Genomic DNA, 19,136 nt, shown 5'->3' on the forward strand with positions numbered 1-19,136 from the left:
TACAGATGAGGGCGCCGGATAGGAGCACCAGATTCTCATAGCCCGACCCCCGCCCCAGCCTGACTCAGGACCCGGTGCTCAACCCCAGGGTGGTGCTGTCTCCGCGGGCAGCTGCCTCCCCGCCTGACCATCCGCAGGGCTCTCCCAGCAGCCCCAACACGGGTCGTCCCACACTGGCCCGACTGGGCTCCACCCTCTGGACACCTGCCTGGTCTGGGCGGCTGTCCCCATCAAGGCAGCCACCCGAAAATAACAGCGGGGCCTCTGCGGCCCTATGCGGGGAGCACGACTACTATGAGCGGACCCTACAGTGCTTCAGCTCTCACTCCCGCCTTTCAACCGCACCAGGCACCACATCCTATATCACCTCCATTTTGCAGATGAGGAAACGGGGGCTCAGATCCAGGGCCTGTGACCCTAGGGGTGTCACTTCTCTCAGGGCCTCAGTCTCCGCACTTATGAAACCACACAGAATGCACCTCCCTGCGAGGCTGTGAGGCCAGGTGTAGTCCAGAGAACGTTCTGGTTTTGCTGCAGCAGGAGAGACTGCACATAACTGAATGGGGGGGGGGTGACACCCTCTCTGCCTCCCTGTATGAAAAGAGACTGCTTATTTGAGGCAGAATTGAAATGGCCTAGACAAAAGGACGCTTCCACACAGAGGGTTCCAGTGCCTCTCAGAGAGAAAGCCAGGGCCCTGGGGATACAAATGTCCTACACCCAGAGAGATGCTCCCAGAGAGGTGACCCACCTTCCCTGTGTCTTCAGGCCCTGGCTGCAATGTCACAGAGCACGGGAGGTTCGGAGGGATCTGTTAAGAGGACAGACAGAATAAGTCTCCTGGCACATTGACCCCTGACCCACCCATGTTACCCACCCACCACCCCCACATACATTTGTCAGACCAGGTGCCCCCTAGCAACAGGCCATGGCTCTTCCATCAGACTAGGGGCTCCAGAGGACAGACCATGTCTCCCCCATCAGACCAGGCCAAGGATGCCCCACATTGGGCCAGAAGCCCCTCCAGTAAAGCCAAGGATGTCAGTGCTTTTCTCTGTCTGAAGGGTTTCGCCTAGCTTGTGGGAGACAGAACAAGGGTCCCCGCAAAGATGCCCACGTCCTAATCCCCAGAACCTGTGACTGTGACCCTACATGGCAAAGGGGACTTTACAGGTGTGATTAAGTTATGGATCTTAAGATGGGGAGAGTATCTGGGATTATGCAGGTGTGCCCTATGTAACCGCAAGGGACCTTAGCAGGGAAAGCGGGACGCAGCAGAGTCCGTGTCAGAGTGGAGGGCTGGGAGAGAGACTGGCCAGCCACTGGTGGGCTTGGAAGACAGAGGGGTAGGTGACGAGCCAAGGAACTCGAGCAGTCTCTAGAAGCTGGAAAGAGCAGGGCCTAGAGCCTCCAGAAAGAATACAGCCTTGCTGACACCTCAATTTTAGCCCAGTGCGACCTGTGTTTGACTTCTAACCTCCAAAAACTGTAAGATCATGCACTTGTGTTTTCCTGGCCATGTTTCATATTCCTACCAGGCTGGCAGTGGCTTTTCTTACAGCAGCCACCGGAAACCAATACATCAACTCTGAACAGCATGACTATATCCTCTCTCCTGCTCTAGCTTCCCAGAAAGCCAGCGGATTGCACTGAATCTCAGAATCAGAGTCTGAGAAACAGGAAATTTGAAAATCCAGAATCTGGGAGCCTTTCCATTTGGAAAAGTGGCAGGGCAGGGAAATCACTACGTGCCATCCCTCGTTCATGAGCCAGGCTGGAGCCGGGCATGCGGGCAGCTGGTCTGAGGGAGGAGACAGTTCCGTCATAACCCAGGGGCCTCTCCCCAGCCTGCTCTCTCCCACTGATGAGCTGGATTCCGGAGGGTCCAAGGAGCTCAGAGGTAAGGTGACACCCTGGCAGTGGCCAGAGAAGAGACACTTACCAGGCAGGATCAGTGACAGTGCCCCAGGTCCCAATGTACACTGAGAAACTGAGTGCTGCCCCCACGTGCCTGCCCACAGGGCTTCCTACGGGCTGCACGGCCGGCCGGCCCTAACCTCAAAGGTGAAAGGATAGGCGTGCTCGCCCAGCTTCTTGATCAGACGCTCCTGCAGCCGCGTCAGGGGCTTCTTGTCCTCGGGGGCTGGCGGGAAGGACTGCACGTTGGCCACAAACAGGTCCTTTCGAAAGGTCAGGCCCAGGACATCCAGGTCCTCCCGGCCGTAGCGGAAGGCGCAGGTCAGCGTCACATAGACTGTGGGAGCAGGGGGCGCTGAGGATAGGCCCAGGAGGGCAGCAAACAAGCCCCCCCAGAGAACCAGCTGAGTCCTGGCACGGGTCAGGAGCTGAAGCTCACAGGTCTGTCCCAGAGCTCCTGTGGGGAGGGCTGTGCTGCCCTGGGGATGGGGGGACTGGGTACCCAGGAGAGCCACTCAGGCCTGTCCCTAGGGTTGGGGTGGGGCGGGGGAGGCGGGGGCTGACTGATGGATCAGTTCTGTCCTTCCCCACCCCCTGCACCCCACTCTTGCCAGTGGAGCTCGGAGGAACACAGGAGATGATCTGACAGGTTGGGGGAGGGCTGGAGTAGACTGGCAGGATTGGAAGGGGGGTGGGGTGGGGCTGGGGAAGGGTTGTGGCTGCAGAGAGCGGAGGGAGGGGGAAACAAGTGCTGAGTGGTGTCTGGAAGGCATGGGGTCTTGCCCTAGCCCAACCCCCACCTCGTGTCTTCCTGTGGACCTTGGACAATCCCTTCACCTCCCCGGGATTCAGTTTTCTCTTCTGTAATGAGACCCTAATTCCTGCTCTAATGGGCATCCCCGGCCTTGCGGAAGTCATGATATATTGATGTGAGAGTGCTTGGGGCATTGACAAGGTTCTCCTAAAATGGGCATGGGTGGGCTGCCGAGGCCGGAGGAGGCCAGGGCACCTGCTCTGATGCTCGTAGGAGTTGCAAAGGGGAGAGCCAGTGGAGGCTGGGCAGGAAAAGGCCGTAAAACTAACTGATGTCCTGCCTGGGACTCAGGGAGGCCCTGGGCTAGAGGCCGGTAGGGAATAGGAGGCCCCTTCACAGGCTGGAGGTGGAGACCACCACCTCACCTCTCCTCTCCTTGAGATACTCAGGATCCACCAGGACCACGCCATCTGGAAGAAGGACAGAGAGTAAGCAGACCCTTCCAACTTGACCCCTCAGATTCCTGAGCCCCAAACACCAAGCCAAACCCAAACGTAACCATCTGTCTGTCGAAAAGCCTCATGAGAGAAATGGGGAGGCCAGCACCGAGGGGAGGGCACTGCCATGCCCCACCCCTACCCTCAGGCTGGCCTTACGGGCCCAACTGGTGACTTGGGGCACATTACTCCTCTGTTTCTTCCCTGTTCATAAGAACGACAACATGGGTCCGAAACCCCTACGATCGGGTATACTTTAGAATTTAGAGGTTCTGAATTGTGGAAAGGCCACACGGTCTATCTTCCATATATTCCGTAACACCGCCGCAGGGAAACATGAGTATTTGCACCAAGAGGCTAGTTTCCTATTAGTTCAGGTCAGGTTTTGCCACTAAATGAATCCTACCTCAAACTTCCGAGCAAGTTTAGACTTCTAGAGTTTCTTGGACTTGGGATCTGCCACCAGGAGTTGTGATCCCATAGAGCCGACCTCCCAGGGCTCCTCTGAAGACTAACTGAGTTCATATGTTTAAAGCTGAGATGGTGCCCGGTTCCTGCGATTCCACGGAGAATGTCCCCAGGCCTCGCCGTGGCAGGACACAAAGGACATTTTCTCCCCACAGGACCCCAGGAGGCCAGAAACACAGGCTCAGGGGTCACCTCCTTGCCTGACATCCCCAGTCACCCTGGCCAAACTTCACCCAGCCATACCCATGAACAAGCACAATTTTCTCCCCCTGGCTCTCGCCCACTGCCACCCCCCGCCCCCACGCTGCCCGCACAGCAATCTCTCAGGGAATCTTAGCGGCCATGTCCTGAAGGGAGTGCCAGAGGGCTCCTGGTCCTATCCAGTCCTGGGCAGGCCCAAGGGATACCTGGTCAGGGGAGGGTCCGCCCCATCCCAGAACCTGCCATCTTCCCTCCTTCTGCTGTGCATGTTTCCTCTGTGCCTGAGCACCAGGGGCTCTGTATAAAACTGGGGGAGAGGGCACTCCCCCAACCAGGAGTGTCAGGGAAGGCTTCCTGGGGGACGGAAGCAGGAGCCAGGTCTTAAAGGGCAAGTAAGAGTCACCAGTTAGATGACTACGGGGCAGTGCAAAGCTGACAGGGGGACGGGTGTGGCGCTGAGGTTCGGAGGAGTAGATCCTGGGAGTGATGGAGGAAGCAGGGCCAGGCCTGACCTGCAGTGTCCTGTCTGCAAGGCTGGGGGCTCAGACTTGCCCTGGAGCCTAACAGGGAGCCATGGGGGATAGTTATGCATTGGGAATTCATAATCAGCTCAGTGTCGTGATGGGCAAGGTATTCCTCTCTGTGAGTCATTTGGTCAACTCTGGACAGTGCCCCAGAGCTCTGGGATCCCCAGGGCCCAGCACGGGCCTGGCTCAAAGCAGGTGCTCTGTGCACACTGACTGAACCAGCTCTCAGGGTGTGTGTGCTGGGGGAGCTGGTAACCTCCTGCTCCTGCCCCGCCCCCATTCAACACCACCCCCACTGCTGTCCTTAATAGGCCAATGGGTAGGGACAGCCCTGGCCCCAGATAGTCTGCTGGAAACTATGCTTTGTAGCAGGCCAGGCAAACACAGGGAGGCTTGCTCACTGCCTCCAAGAGGCCAGCTCAGGGAGGAGATGCAATGGCAGAGGGGATACTGAGACAGGGTCCCCAGCAGCACAGGGGAGGAGAGGTGGGGCCGGCCTACTCCAGGCCAGGAAAGGAGGGCCTAATGGGGAGCTGACTTCTCTGCAGCCCACAATCCTGCACACACCCCCTCAGCAGAGGGACCTGGGGACTCCCCAGTTCTCCTGCCCCACTGTCACAAAGATCTTCCTCCCAGTGAACCAAAACCTGCCAGCTGTGCTCTCTCTGCTCCCACCTCAGCTCTGGAACTGCACGCTCGCTTCTGCCCTCTGGTCCTGGGACAACTCACAGGGATACGTAAGAGGCCACGTTCTCTGTGAATGTTCCCCGGGCAGCACATCTAGTTCCGACACCTGGACTTGACCTCAGGCAGTTTCCAGTGTCCATCCTCCCGATCGGCCACCTCCTTTGGCCTCATTTTGGTTGTCCCTCTGAAATATTTCGCCTCTCTGGGCCTCACTGTCTCCATATGCAAATCAGGGATAATTCTGGGCGTCCTGGCAGGGGAGATACCTCCCTCCCTCCAACAGCTGTGGGAAGAGGCAGTGAGGTCAGGCTCTTCTAACCAGAGCTATGGTTCTCAGAATCCTAGGGGCGCCTGGGTGGCACAGCGGTTAAGCGTCTGTCTTCGGCTCAGGGCGTGATCCTGGCGATCTGGGATCGAGCCCCACATCAGGCTCTTCCCCTATGAGACTGCTTCTTCCTCTCCCACTCCCCCTGCTTGTGTTCCCTCTCTCGCTGGCTGTCTCTATCTCTGTCGAATAAATAAATAAAATCTAAAAACAAAACAAAACAAAAAAAGAATCCTAACCAGGGGTGACTATGCCTCCTAAGAAAGGATCTGGCCATGTTCAAAAACATTTTTGACTGTCCTCCTGAGATGGGGGTAGTCCTAAGGTCTAACGGATAGAGGCCGGGGATATTCCTAACCAACCTACAACACACAGGACGGCCCCACCAACAAAGAATTAGCCAGCCCAAAGTGTCAAGAGTGCCGAGGCTGAGAAACCTTCAGCCAGAGTAAGACTTTGAAAGGTGCCTTTAGCCACAGCCCAGCCTCTGCCAAGACCATGCCCATGTGGGTGAGTACAGCCCCCATTTCATAAGCCCCAAGGTTTTCTTCCATCTCCCACCTTTGCCATCAGGATGCAGCAGAACAAAGGTTCTGTGGAGCCAGGCTGCCCGGGTTTGAATCCAGGCTCCTCAACCCACTAGCTGTGTGACCTGGAGCAAGTCACTTAACCTCTCTGTGACTCATTCTCCTCAGTGGCAAAGCAGGCATAATAATGGAGCTACCCCAGTGTCTGGTATGTAAGAAGCCTCACACTGGTGGCTCTTTACCCTCCTCACTATCTCCCGGCCCCCCTCCTGGCTTCTCCCCTCAGTCCGCCCGCACTTTCCCCTCACATGGTCCTCGCTGAAGGACAAGGAGCTGCTCGGTAAATGTGGTAAATGTTTGCCGACTATCACCGGAAGTCACTCACAGCCTGTTCTTGGCACCAGGCCCCTCTGGAGACCTGAGGGCTATTCCCGGGTGGCCCTAACATACCCTTCTCTAGAAGGGGCCAGGTCAGCCCCACCTTTCCCCACCTTCCTCCCCGGCCTACAGGGACTCACCCACAGGGTCCACGAGGTCGATGTGGTCCACAAAGTCCCGCTTTCCCAGATAGACAGTGAGCTGGGGAAGAGAGGCACAGGGGGTGTTAGCAGCTGTGGGTCTGGAGGACACATCCCTGAAAAGCCACCGGTGCTTGCCCTGGAGAAAACCCTGGGAGCTGCCTCTGCAACTGCTACACCCACCCCGAACCCACATCAAAGGCCTACCTGGACTTGGACCTGAGCTCCAGCCCCGATACTAACAAACCCTCGCACATCTCTGAAAGCACCCATGCATCCTAGGTGTTATTGTTCCCATTTTACAGATGAGGACACTGAGGCCTGAAATCTTCACGCCGAGCACCACTGAGCGTAGAGCAGCAGCAGCAAAGAAGTCTGCTGCCCGGGAGTGCTGCGCGCATCTCTGAGACAGCAAGGGCAACCCAGGGCGGGGCCAAAGGCGCTAAACCCTGAGCTCGGTGCTCCTCACTGCTCCTCCCCCCAGTGCAGTCTGGCCGGGGGCCGCTCATACTAGGACTGGTTTTCTGAGGCAAATGAGGAACGGGGAGCCGGTGTCCTGCTGGGTAGCCAGCCTGCAGGGAAAACCTCCAGAGCTAGAATCCAGAGTCATCCAAGACACTTCCGGTTCCTGCACGGTCCCCGCGTCTGGCGGAGCCCCCTCCCTCCATCGGCTCTCTCAGTCCAGTCCTCCTCCTCCCCACAGCCTCTGTTGCCTGGACAACGCACCAGACACGCCAGCCCCCTCTGTGGCCTGCTGCCTGCAGCCTCACATGCTCTGGACTGGAGGCCTTTCTCCCCTCCTTAGCCGGACTGGTTATCCTAAAATGCAAATCAAATGCTGCTCGTCCCATCTGAAAACCCTCTAATGGTTCCTGTGCCCAGAGGTATGATGACAAATGGGTTTCATTCCAAATGCCAGCTCTGATGGCTCGGGGGCTGCCTGGGGCTCTGGGTGGAGAAGGCATCCAAGATGGAATCCTGGCTCAGCAGGAAAGGGTGAACAGAGATCGGAGATGTCTGCTGTGGGCAGAAAGGGAGACGTGGGAGCAACGTGGTGCTATTTGCCAGCCCAGGCCGCGAGTCCGAACTCCTACGCCCTGCAACCTGCCTCACCTCAGCTCCCGCTCCCCCTGCCTCCCTCTTGGCACCCCGATTCAACTGCTGTCGATGCCCCCGCACTCCCTGTGAGTTATGTTCAGGCCTAGAAGGCCCTTCTTCACCCTGCCTTGCCAGGATATGCATCCCTCTTAGACAGAAGCTGGCCCAACTGCCTAGGCTGCGTCCTACAGCCCGTGGGCATCCCTTGATCTCACCCCTGCCGCTTCATATTGAAGTGATGGGTTTCCGTGTCTGCCTCCCCCATCTTGCCGTGAGTGGCACGGGCTGTGCCTCGTTTGTCTTGGTATACCCTGTCCCAGTCCCCGCCGGCTTGGCCTGTACCCGACAAGGAATGATGTCAGTAATATCTATTTGCTGAACGGAAAGGAAAGCAGGATGGAGCCTGGGGCCTGTGGAAAGAGAGAAAGCAGGACAGGCCCTGGGAGCTGCTCCAGATAACTACGTGGTGCCAGGGTTCAGCAGAGAGGCTCTAGGGGCCTCTCACACCAGGGGATTCGGTGCCCTGAGGCCCTTGGCACTTAGTCTAATTATCACACTCGCACTGAAGTCTCTCTAAGAAAGGCTGTGTCTCAACCCAGAGCAGTGCTCCCTGAAGCCAGGGGAGTTGTACTGCCCCCACCCCCCGACAGAATGTTGCCTGCACGGCCCCTCCCCCTGCGGTAGGCAGCTCCTAAGGACAGATGGGGGTGTGTGGGGAGTCCTGCATGGGCAATAGAAATACCCTAGAGAGGACGAGAGTTTGGGAGGCGCTGGGGTGCGGTCGTTACAGACTCACCTTTCCATTCGGGCTTGTCTTCTTGAACACCCTGTGGACAGAGAGGAAGCCAGGATCAGCGCATCCCTCCAGGGGAAGGCCCCCCACAGGCCAGAGGACAAGTGCCTGCACTGATTTCCAGGCACCGTCCAAGCCTTGCGAGCCAGAGCAGTGTCTGGTATCATCAGATCTTACCATCTCTGGCGCGACCCCGCCCGAGCCCCATTATTGCCAATACACCTCTTGTGGGATCTGCCATGGGCCCCTCAGCCTCCTCCTCACCCAGCAGGCTGACGGAGTCTCTAAAGATAGGTCAGGCCCTGCCGCTCATTTGCTCAATCCTCCCAGCTCACGCAGAAGAAAAGCCCTGTGTGTGTGGTCTGTCCTGCCTCTTTTACCCCTGGACATCACCTCCCACTCCCCTCACCCCTCCAGTCACAGCGCCTCCTTGCCGTTCCTCCAACACACCAGGGTGGGTCCTGCCTCAGGGCCTTTGCTCGAGCAGTACCTGCCCCAGGATGCTCCCCACCCCAGATCTGCTGGCCCAGCCCCATGTCTTCTGTGATGGGGCTTCACGGAGACTTCACCTTGCACTCCCTCTCCTCCTCTGGCTCAGTTTACTTTCCCACAACACTCACCACTTGCTAACCCGCTACACAAGTGACTTGCTAACTTATGCCTGTCTGCTCTGCTAACATGTCAGCTCCACCAGGCAGAGAGCCTGGTCTTTCTTCCCCACTGATGTGTCCTGAGTACCTAGAATGGCACCCTAGTAGGCATTTAATAAATCTGTATGAATGCGTGGCAGGTAGCAAGCCCTCGACAAATATTAGTTGAGTCGGTGCATGAATGAATTAGTGAAGGAATCAACTGAGAGACTGAGGCCCAGGAGAGACAGGTGATGTGCCCATGACCACACAGCAGAGCACTGGACCCCGAGTCAGGTAGACACGCAGCCCCCAACTCCTGCAAGGTGCTCGTTGGGCCTTCTAGAGCACACTGCAGTCTCCACCAGCAACCTCCCCATCCTCTCCCCCAGCTGGGTCTGGGAGCCTAAAACCCCCTCACCTAGCCCCATCATCTAGTCCCAGAATTGCTCAGAGTAATGTTGGGACGAGAGAAGAAAAAGGAAAGAGGCAGAGAATAGAGAAGTTGCTGGAGGAGGGTGGGAAGGAGGGAGAAGAGGGGAGAGGGTCACTGCCATGCAGGTGTGAGCATAACAAATGGAATGAGAGATGAAACAAACCAAAAACCCAGAGCATGGAGCAGGCCCCCAGGGCAAGGCAGGGTGAGGCCCGCAGTGCCACAGGGACAGTCGCAGAAGGGGTGAGGGGGGCTGCCTCCTCAGCACCCCCAACCTCACTTCTGGGGCCCAAGGGACCACTGAGAGGGCTGAGCTTGGCTTGCAAAGAAGGGCCTGGCACTTCTCTCTCCTACCTCCCCTAGTTCCGGGCTTTTCTCCTCCTCATAAATATTTATCAGTGTTTGGAGTGTGAAAATGCCACCGTCAGCTGGGGTGCAATAATCGCTGAAGTGAGAAAAAATACAGATCACACAGTTTGAACCAGCAGCTCCCAAGCTAGGGCTGGACCTGCGCAGGAGACCAGGAGACCAGAGAAGTCACAGGGACCCCCAACTGCTTCCAGAAACCTCAGTCCACCTCTGCGGAGCCCGGGGCCTGAGAGAAACGAGAGACCACAAATGCCTGAGTTATAAGTGAGTCAGGGAAAGCCACTCTGGTGATTCTGGAGAGGAGGAGAGGAGCAGAAGAGTGAGGGCCGTCCTCACCCAGGAGGGGGCTGGGGGCCAGGTTGGGGGGACTGATAGCCAAGAAGGGAGGGAGGGAAGGAGGAAGGGCAGTAAGACAGCCAGAACTAGCATTTGTTGAGTGCCTATTTAGTTCTTTCTCATAGCACACTGTGAAATGGGCATTAGAACTCCCATTTTACACATAATAAACTTGGGGTTCAGAGAGACATAGTAATTTGTCCAGGAACCCAGAGCAAGCCAAGAGGCTAAGTCAGGATTCAAACCCAATTCTGTCTGCCTCCAGAGGCTAGGTGCTTTATATCCCTGCTGCTTTCCTAAAGCAGGTGTTTTGTTTTGTTTTGTTTTGTTTTGTTTTGTTTTGTTTTATCAGCTTCGGGGAAAGGCAGAAAAAAAGGGAAATGCGTCTGGAGAGGGGCGGAAGAGAGCGAAGAGATGAACGGGTGAGTAAGGGGCGAGAAGGACAGTGAGGGCAACAAGGGCAGGAAACATGGCCAGTGGTGGGGAATATCCTGTGCTAACTCAATCGGCCCCAGGGGCCACCTCCTCAGGAAGCCAGGACTGTGATGGTTTCCTCAAACAACAACAGCAGCTTCCCATGCCCCGAGCACATGCTCTGCCCTGGTCGCGCCTCTCAGTATTTTTCCCAGAACACTGCTGATCCTTCAACAATCCCATTTCAGAGATGAGGAAACTGAGGCTCTGGGCGGTGAACTCTGGCTGTGTGTCTCCAGAGCCCATGTCCCATCCGCTCTGTTGCACAGCCAAGCCCTCCCTGAAACAACCCCACTGGCTTCCTGACCCCAACACTGTCAGGAAAAAGGCCCCCAGCTGGGGCGGGGGGGTGCTTCCAGTTCCCCGGGCCCTGCATTTGTGCAGCACCACACAGACGGCTTCTGCCTGTCCACCGTGAAGACACACGTGCAAGATTGAGGGCGGGCTGGGTTTGGTTTGCGCCCCCAGACCCACCCGTGCCCCACCAGCCTGATTCTCAGAGTCAAAGCTAAGTCCCATTAGAGAGACACCGGGGGTGTTCTAGCTGATTAAAGCTCACTGGAGACAAGGAACAGAAACCCGGCGAGCGTGGCTCGAGAAAAGGAGGAGGGAGGACAATAAGGAGACAAAAATCTCACGGGAAGGACGCGCAGGCAGGACGCAGGAGTGCTGGAGCCACGAACGGGGAAGCCATCAGCCTCTCAGGCGGTTGCTCTCGCTCCACCTCTCCCCCTGGGGCTGCATGTTCTCGGGGCTGTGCTGCTCTCCCTGCGGCTGCTCCATTGCCTCTGGGGACCGGCTCTCTCTGCTTACTCAGGGCTTTTCTGCTCCTCCGTCATTTTGGCTTGCATGTGGCTCTCATTCCGACCCTGTTTCTACTCTGCCTCGCACTCAGCTTCTCACTGTTAACTGGCTGAATGGCCCAATTCCAAATTCCCAGGAGAGGAATTTGATTGATCAGCTTTGGTCACGTGCCCCGGCCTGGACCAATCAGCTGTGTCGAGGGCGTGTCATGTGTTCTATGAGCCTTGGGCAGAGGAGGGTCTACAGAGCAGGGCTTTACTAATGGGGGGTGGCGGACCTATTAGTCGATCATGAAATTGACTTAAAAGAGTTGCCGCCGGCACTTCGTTGTTTCGTTTTAATGGAATAGAGTAGAAGACATCAGCATGACATAGAGATAGCAAGGGTGTAGTACGTATTACTATATTCACCAATATTCCATTTCCCTCTAAGGCTAGGCAGTCCTATGAAGTTAGGCATGCCCATATGGTTTGCTCTGGCCAATGAGATAGAAGTAGAAGTGCCCCACGTCACTTCCGGGTAGAAGCAATTTAAGGGCTAGTACACATTTTCGTTTCCTATAGAGCCTGCAACAGATGACCACAAACTTAGTGGCTTAAAACAACATGAATTTTTCTTACAGTTTCGTAGGTCAGAAGTTCGAAATGTACCCCACAGGGTCAAAATCAAGATGGTGGCTGGGCTACATTCTTTCCAGAGGCTCCAAAGTGAATCTGTTTCCTCGCCCTTCCCAGCGTCTAGAGGCCACCCACATTTGTCTCATGGCCCCTTCTTCCATCTTCAAGGCCAACCACAGCAGGTTAAGTTCTTATTACACTGCATCATTCTGACCTCTTCTGCCCCCCTCTTCTATTTTTACAGACTTTTATGAATACATTCAGCCCCCTAATTTAGGGTCAGCTGATTAGCAAACTTAATTCCTTCTGCAACTGTAATTCCCCTTTCCCACATGATATAACATGCTCAAAGGTTCCAGGTATTAGCATGTAGACATCTCTGGGGCACCATTCTTCTGCCTACCCTACCCTCCTTTGCCACTGAAACCAGCAACACTCGGGAGGGAGAAGACTCCCATAAACTAAACGCCAGGGCTCTCCTGCTACGTGATAGATGTGTAGCATGACGGAAAAAGAAAGTTCTTACTCCACTAAGATTTGGGGGTTGTTACGGCAGTAAACCAGCTTCTCCTGGCTGACACACAAAAAAAGTATTATTTAGTGAAACCTTCATTTCCTCATTAACTCAGGATAACTGAGTTACAAGGTTAAGTGGATTTCATGCTGCAAAATTTTAAATTTTTTTAATCCACTGTTCTAGAGAAACAAGCCTAAAATTAACATGTCCTACCAATGTCGTGTAGTCAGTTAAACCGTGTTTCCTGATTTGATTCCATCAGGGTGGTGATCCCAGGTGGGCAGGCAGGTCAGCCCTCCAGTAACCAGAACACTGTCTTTTCCAGTGAGTCCCATTCCCTTCCTGCAGCAGGGGATACCTTTAATATTCTGCTGCCCTTCTGTGAGCCACCTAGCCTCTCAGTGTCCGTTTGTGCCTTCACCATGATGACCCATGATAGATAAGCCAAAAACCAAAAGTGTATGATTCTTTGTGGTACAGCCAAACAATGGAATATTACATAGCATTGAAATTATTCTCACATCTTTTATAACACAAGGAAATGCCTATGATAGAATATTAAATAGAATAAGTCAGGATTCAAAATAATATATTTGGCATGAGCTCAACGTTATACTCAATAAATACCAAAAGAAAGAATGAGAAGACTTCATGTTAAGATGGCAATACTTCCCAAATTGATCTATAGATTTAATGCAATCCCTATCAAAATCCCAGCTGGCTTTTTTGTCCCCCCAGAAATGAACAGGCTGGAGGTTCCTGGGTGGTTCAGTTGGTTAAGCATCATGGTCTCAGATCATGGTCTTGGGGTCCTGCAATCAAGCCCCACGCAGGGAGGTGGGCTCCCTGCTCAGCGGGGAGTCTGCTTTTCCCTCTCCCTCTGCCCTTCCCCCTGGTCGTGCTCTCTCTCAAATAAATAAATAAAATCAAGAAAGGAAGGAAGGAAGGAAGGAAGGAAGGAACGAACGAATGAACGAACGAACACTGAACAGACTGACCCTAAAATTCATATGGAAATGCAAAGGCCCAGAACAGCCAAAACAATCTTGAAAAAAAATAAAGTTGGAGGATTTATACTCCCAAATTCAAAACTTACTACAAAGCTACAGTAATTAAGACTGTGTGATGCTGGCATAAAGATAGACACATAGATCAATGGAACAGAACTGAAAAGTCCAGAAATAAAACCATATATTTACGGTCAATTGATTTGTGACAGAGGAGCCAATGCAAGTCAATAGAGGGGAAAAACTCAAAACAGTCTTTTCAACAAATGATGCTGGGACAACTGGATATCCACATGCAAAAAAATAAAGTTAGACTTCCTACCTCACACCATATACAAAAATTAACTCAAAATAGATCAAGGACCTTAATGTAAGAGTTATAACCATACAACTCTTAGAAGAAAACCTAAGTTTAAATCAACATGACCTTGGATCAGGCAATGGTAACCTTAGAAATGACATCAAAAGCATAGGCAACTTTAAAAAAGAGATAAATTTGCCTTTTATGAAAATTAAAAAGTTTTGAGCTTCAAAGGTCACTATCAAGAAAGTGAAAAGATGGGGCGCCTGGGTGGCTCAGTCGTTAAGCATCTGCCTTCAGCTCAGGGCGTGAGCCCGGCGTTATGGTATCGAGCCCCATATCAGGCTCCTCTGCTGGGAGCCTGCTTCTTCCTCTCCCTCTCCCCCAGATTGTCTCTCTCTCACTGGCTGTCTCTCTCACTGGCTGTCTCTGTGTCAAATAAATAAATAAAATCTTTAAAAAAAAAAAAAAAGAAAGTGAAAAGACAACCCACAGAATAGAGAAAATATTCTCAAAGCATGTATCTGATAAGGGTTTAGTATCCAGGATATATAAAAACCCTATCGCAATTCAACAATAAACAGGCAGATAACCCAATTAAAAATGGGCAATGGATTCAAACAGACATTTCTCCAAGAAGATACACAAGTGGCCAATAAGCACATGAAAAGATGTTCAATATTATTAGTCATTGGAGAAATGTAAATCAAAGCCACGATGAGATACTTCACACCCACCAGGATACCCTACAATCAAAAAAAGACAGTAACAAGTGTTGTCAAGGATGCGTAGCTATCGGAACCCCCCTCATACATTGTTGGTGGCAATGTAATGCGGTGGAATCACTTTGAAAAATAGTTTGCCAGTTCCTCTGTAAGTGAAACAGGGTTACCATATGACCCAGCAATTCTATCCCTAGGCACATACCCGAGAGAATTGAAAACAGATGCCCACACAAAAACACGGACATAAATGTCCATAGCACACCTTATTCATAACAGTCATAATGGGTGAAAAAGAAAACCAAACGCCCATCAGCTGATGAATGTACTGTTGAAATGTGGTATCTACATACAAAGAAATATTATTTAGCTATAAAAGGAGATGGCATACTGATTCCTGCTACCGCATGGATGAACCCTGAAAACGTGTGATACGAAGAAGCCAGACACAAAAGACCACTCACTATTTGATCCCACTTACATGAAATGTTCAGAATAGGCAAGCACATAGAGACAGAGAGCGCGGGTTAGCGGCTGCCAGGGCCTGGGGTGAGGGGGAAATGGGGAGTGATGGCTAATGGGTCTGGGGTTTCTCTTTGGGGAGATGAAAATGTCCTGGAATTAGATAGTGGTGATGGTTACTCGATCTTGTGAATATATTAAAAACCACTACATTTTATGCAAAAATTCTATTATGGTATGTAAATTATGCCAATAAAAAAAAATAACACTAAAAACAAGCCCCCCAAAAATAAACAAAAGGAAAGCAAACCTGCTAAATATTAACAGGGGTTGAAGGAGACTCCCTCCACCCCCAACCCACTTCTTCATAGGTCTGATTTTTCCATGTTGTGCAATAGGCATAAATTACTTTACAAAGATGCCAGGGCTTCCCTAACAAGATATGTCTTGGGTCTTGGTGAAAGAAGATCCTGGAAAAAAATACTGTTAGTAGAGAAATATGGATCCTATTACTCTGAATCCTTTGGTGTTAGAATCTCTGATTCTGCGATTTTACAACGGAGAGTCTGTATGTCTGTGATTGCTCAGATCCCTCCCGGCCCTGCTGTGCCAGCTATGGGAGCTGCTGTGCTGTCTTCTGCTCAGCTGTTTCTTTCTCCAGGAAGCCTTCCCTGACTCCTCCAAGTCCCACATCCAGTGGTGAGTCACACAGCATTTCCCTCACTTTGCCCTGGTTTGTTTACTTACTTTCTGCTTCACTTACAGAAGTGAGAGCACAGATCTTATTTGCATTATCAATCCCTGGGGCACAGTAGCGGCTCAGTAAATAACTGTGGGGTGAATGTTGTTGAATGAATGCTCTAAGAGAGAATCCTCAAGAGTGAGGATGGATGACGTTTAAAAAGAGGGTGGGTTGGTGATGATCCTTTTCTCTGGGTTAGCAGACTCCAGAGATTTCTTCTTCTATCCGTCCTTCCCTTTCGCTGTCAGGATCCATGAAAATCAAGCTTAGAAAATGCTTCATAGGGGCAGGGTCCCAGCAACCGTCAGGCTAAGTCAGGAATACGATGGATGTATCCCAAAAAGGCCTCTGCTCAGCTTTGATAAAACTCTCCCACTTATCACTCACCTACCTACCTTCACACAGCCCCTGCCACTGCCAGGCTCTGGGGGCACTAAGGTGGGCAATTCATGGTCCCTGCTGACAAATGACCATGGTATAGCCAAGTTAGAGGAAGCCACCATGTACAATGGCCACCGTGCATTAAGCTCGCCCTAGGAGTCAAGTGCTACGCTAAGCACTTCACACACATTAAATATTATGTTATTCCATCGCAATATTCCCATTTTTTTCAGAGGAGAGACCTCAGGCTCCAATAAATAACTTATCCAAAGTCATGAAGTCAGTATCAGAAAACTTATACAGGAGAGAAACCCCATGAATGGGCCACTTATGGGGAATCATTTAGACAAGACATGTCTTTTTTTTTTAAAGATTTTATTTATTTATTCGACAGAGATAGAGACAGCCAGCGAGAGAGGGAACACAAGCAGGGGGAGTGGGAGAGGAAGAAGCAGGCTCATAGCGTAGGAGCCTGATGTGGGGCTCGATCCCATAACGCCGGGATCACGCCCTGAGCCGAAGGCAGACGCCTAACCGCTGTGCCACCCAGGCACCCCTAGACAAAACATGTCTTACTCAATATCAGGAACCTCGTCCTGGAGTATGAATGAGGATTCACTACCAGTGAACTGGGAGAGTGCTGGTTACAATTCATTCCTTTATGAGCATCAGAAAATTCATAGTGGAGAAAAATGTTATGAATATAGTGAATGTGGGAAGACCTTCAAATATTACTCAATCTTTCGTCAACATCAGAAAACTCACCCGGGGTGGGGAGGAGGGGGGAAGCAGGTGCCACTTACTGCTCTAAGCGCATCGTAAATATTAACTCATTCCTTCAATGACCTTACAAGGAGGTACTACTCCATCCCTGTTTCAGAGATGAGGAAACTGAGGCAGAGAGAGAGAGTCTCATTTTCCCAAGGTCACACAGCTAGTAAGGGGCATAGCTAGATGCTGGAGCCCAGGCAGTCTGGCTCCAGAGATCACACACTTTTAACCATTCACGACAATCCCTTCTAAGTGGGACTGGGTGGTTCTGTCTAGTGAGTCAGGAAAGGCTTCAAGGGAGGAGGTGGCAATGAGGAAGGCCTTGAGGAACTGTCAGAGGTGAAGAGGCGACAGCTCTGCAGGCCAAGGTCTAGAGAAGGCGACAGAGTCCACGGGGTGCTCAGGAGGCGGCAGGCAGCCTGGCGTGGCTGAAGTGTGTGCTTCGGGCCTGGGAGGAGCATCAGGGAGGAGGACAGGCCAGAGAAGGGTCCACTCACTGCTCAGGTAGTCATGGAGCACCTCCATGCGCCAGGCCCTGGGCTAGCTGAGAAGGGCCTTGAATGCCAAGCTAAGGAACTTGGACCATAACCAGAAGGCAATAGGGAGCTGTGGGCATTTGGGGGAGGAAGAATGACTGGCCAGGACTGTATTCTGGACACAGAGGTGCCCCTAACCCCATGAATTTCCCCTATCTCTGCTCTGGCAGCTATCATGACTCAGTTGCGCAGGGTGGGGACCACGCAAGGGGGCATTCCTTCTGCCCTACATTCTGACCCACTTTCTGGGTGTGAGAACAGCCATCAGGGAGCAGGGAGGCATGAAGAGCAGGTGGCTATGGCAGCAAAGAGGTTTCTAGGGCCCTTATCACACGCTCCCTGGTAGCAGAGTTATTTGTGTACAAGCTCGTCTGCTCTGGCAGAATTGAACAGCCCACCCTGTGTCAGAACATCGCCTGCCTGTTTACCCACCATTAGTGCACCTGCTGCAGGACAGCCCAGGAGGCGGAAGGGGGAAGGAAGACAGGAAATGTCACCCTCCTTTCACAGATTTGGGGAGCCAGAGGGAGCACATTGCAGCCTGCATCATTCCCCAGATGGAGAAATCACAACCCAAGGGAGGGAAGAGTCTCGTGCGGGGGCCAGGAAATTGGCTCAGAAAGACTTGCGACGTGCACAGAGTCCCAGACAGGGAGGAGAGCCCCAGGGTTCTGGTGCTCTTGTCATATCCCAGCTCGAAACCTGGCAGGGCTCCTGCGCCCAGAGGGGGTGTGTCTGGCAGGGCTGCAGGGTGAGGGGTGGTGGATGGGGGCTCTGACCAAGTCAGGCTCCCAGCCTCTGGACTTCCCATCGGCCTCTGGGCAGACAGCAATTCCTCCCCCTCCTGCCTCCATTCACATGTTCACTTTTCTGGCCATGATCCATACTTCTGGAGATTTCAATAGGGTGCAGTCAGGAAGGAGGGAAGCCACCAGGTGGCTGTGGGGAGAGGGGAGAGTTTCTTAAAGAAGCATGGCCCATTTGCTGGTAACCTAAGAAACTGGAGATCTGAAAGTCAAAGGCTAATAAAAATTTCAACAAGCGGGCTGGCGCTGGATCCCGAAAAGCCCACAGACCGCACCTGAATACTCTCCAGGCTTCTCTTGGGTTGAGAAGCAGGAAAGGAAGGCTGCTGGAGGTGGAAAGAGCGCGGACCCTCAAAGCAAGCAAACCTGCCTGAATCCGGTGTGTCCTCGGGTGAGTTCAACACCTCTCTGAGGCATACTTTTCCTGGTCTGGAATACGGGGGTGGTATCTACTTCTCAGGTCGAAGGCACATAGAAAGACTTGGCACAAAGCAGGGAATTGATAAAAGGAAGCCAACATCATCGGTAATATGATGATGATGACAATTATCATCATTCCCCTCCCCTCCTGGGGGAGAGTTCTTGCCTAAATGTCCCTCAAGTGAGAAGCCTTGGGTTTGGAAGAGATAGTTATGTTGCCCTCGCTGGAGACAGGCAAGTTTTTCTAGTTGTCCGTCTTCCTCCCAGTCTCAGATGGAAAACAATAGTTTATAATGTTCTCTTCCCAGTTTAGACCCTCACATTTCAGAAATCTCTGGGGACATGCCCTATTTCTTCTTTCTGTACTAGCCTTTCCATCAGTTCTCCTACCTGCAATTCTTTCTTCCCAAAGTCACCTCATCCGAGAAGCCCTCCCTGACTCCTCTCATCTCCAGAGGGACTGTACTTGCTCCTCTCTCCTCCCTCTTTCCATC

The 19,136-nt window shown here is 52.6% G+C and overlaps 1 protein-coding gene across 4 annotated transcripts in view; it reads right to left on the bottom strand.

The window, feature by feature from the left end:
• The window catches only part of ARRB1 (arrestin beta 1), a 74,791-nt gene that overhangs the window by 18,181 nt on the left and 37,474 nt on the right, over nucleotides 1–19,136 (bottom strand). For 2 of the 4 annotated variants that reach the window (XM_045816194.2, XM_045816195.2), the window contains exons 2-6: nucleotides 8,316–8,346; nucleotides 6,422–6,482; nucleotides 3,097–3,141; nucleotides 2,058–2,254; nucleotides 752–811 (exon numbers count right to left, since the gene is read on the bottom strand). In XM_045816194.2, coding sequence (XP_045672150.1) covers nucleotides 752–811; nucleotides 2,058–2,254; nucleotides 3,097–3,141; nucleotides 6,422–6,482; nucleotides 8,316–8,346 — 394 coding nt within the window. Of the gene's footprint in view, nucleotides 1–751; nucleotides 812–2,057; nucleotides 2,255–3,096; nucleotides 3,142–6,421; nucleotides 6,483–8,315; nucleotides 8,347–11,194; nucleotides 11,495–19,136 lie in introns of those variants that run through there. The other 2 variants (XM_045816191.2, XM_045816193.2) reach the window with 2 other exon arrangements.

The sequence above is a fragment of the Ursus americanus genome, chromosome 16, assembly GCF_024610735.1.
Source record: "Ursus americanus isolate L20-20 chromosome 16, mUrsAme1.1.p, whole genome shotgun sequence".
Lineage (NCBI taxonomy): Eukaryota > Metazoa > Chordata > Mammalia > Carnivora > Ursidae > Ursus > Ursus americanus.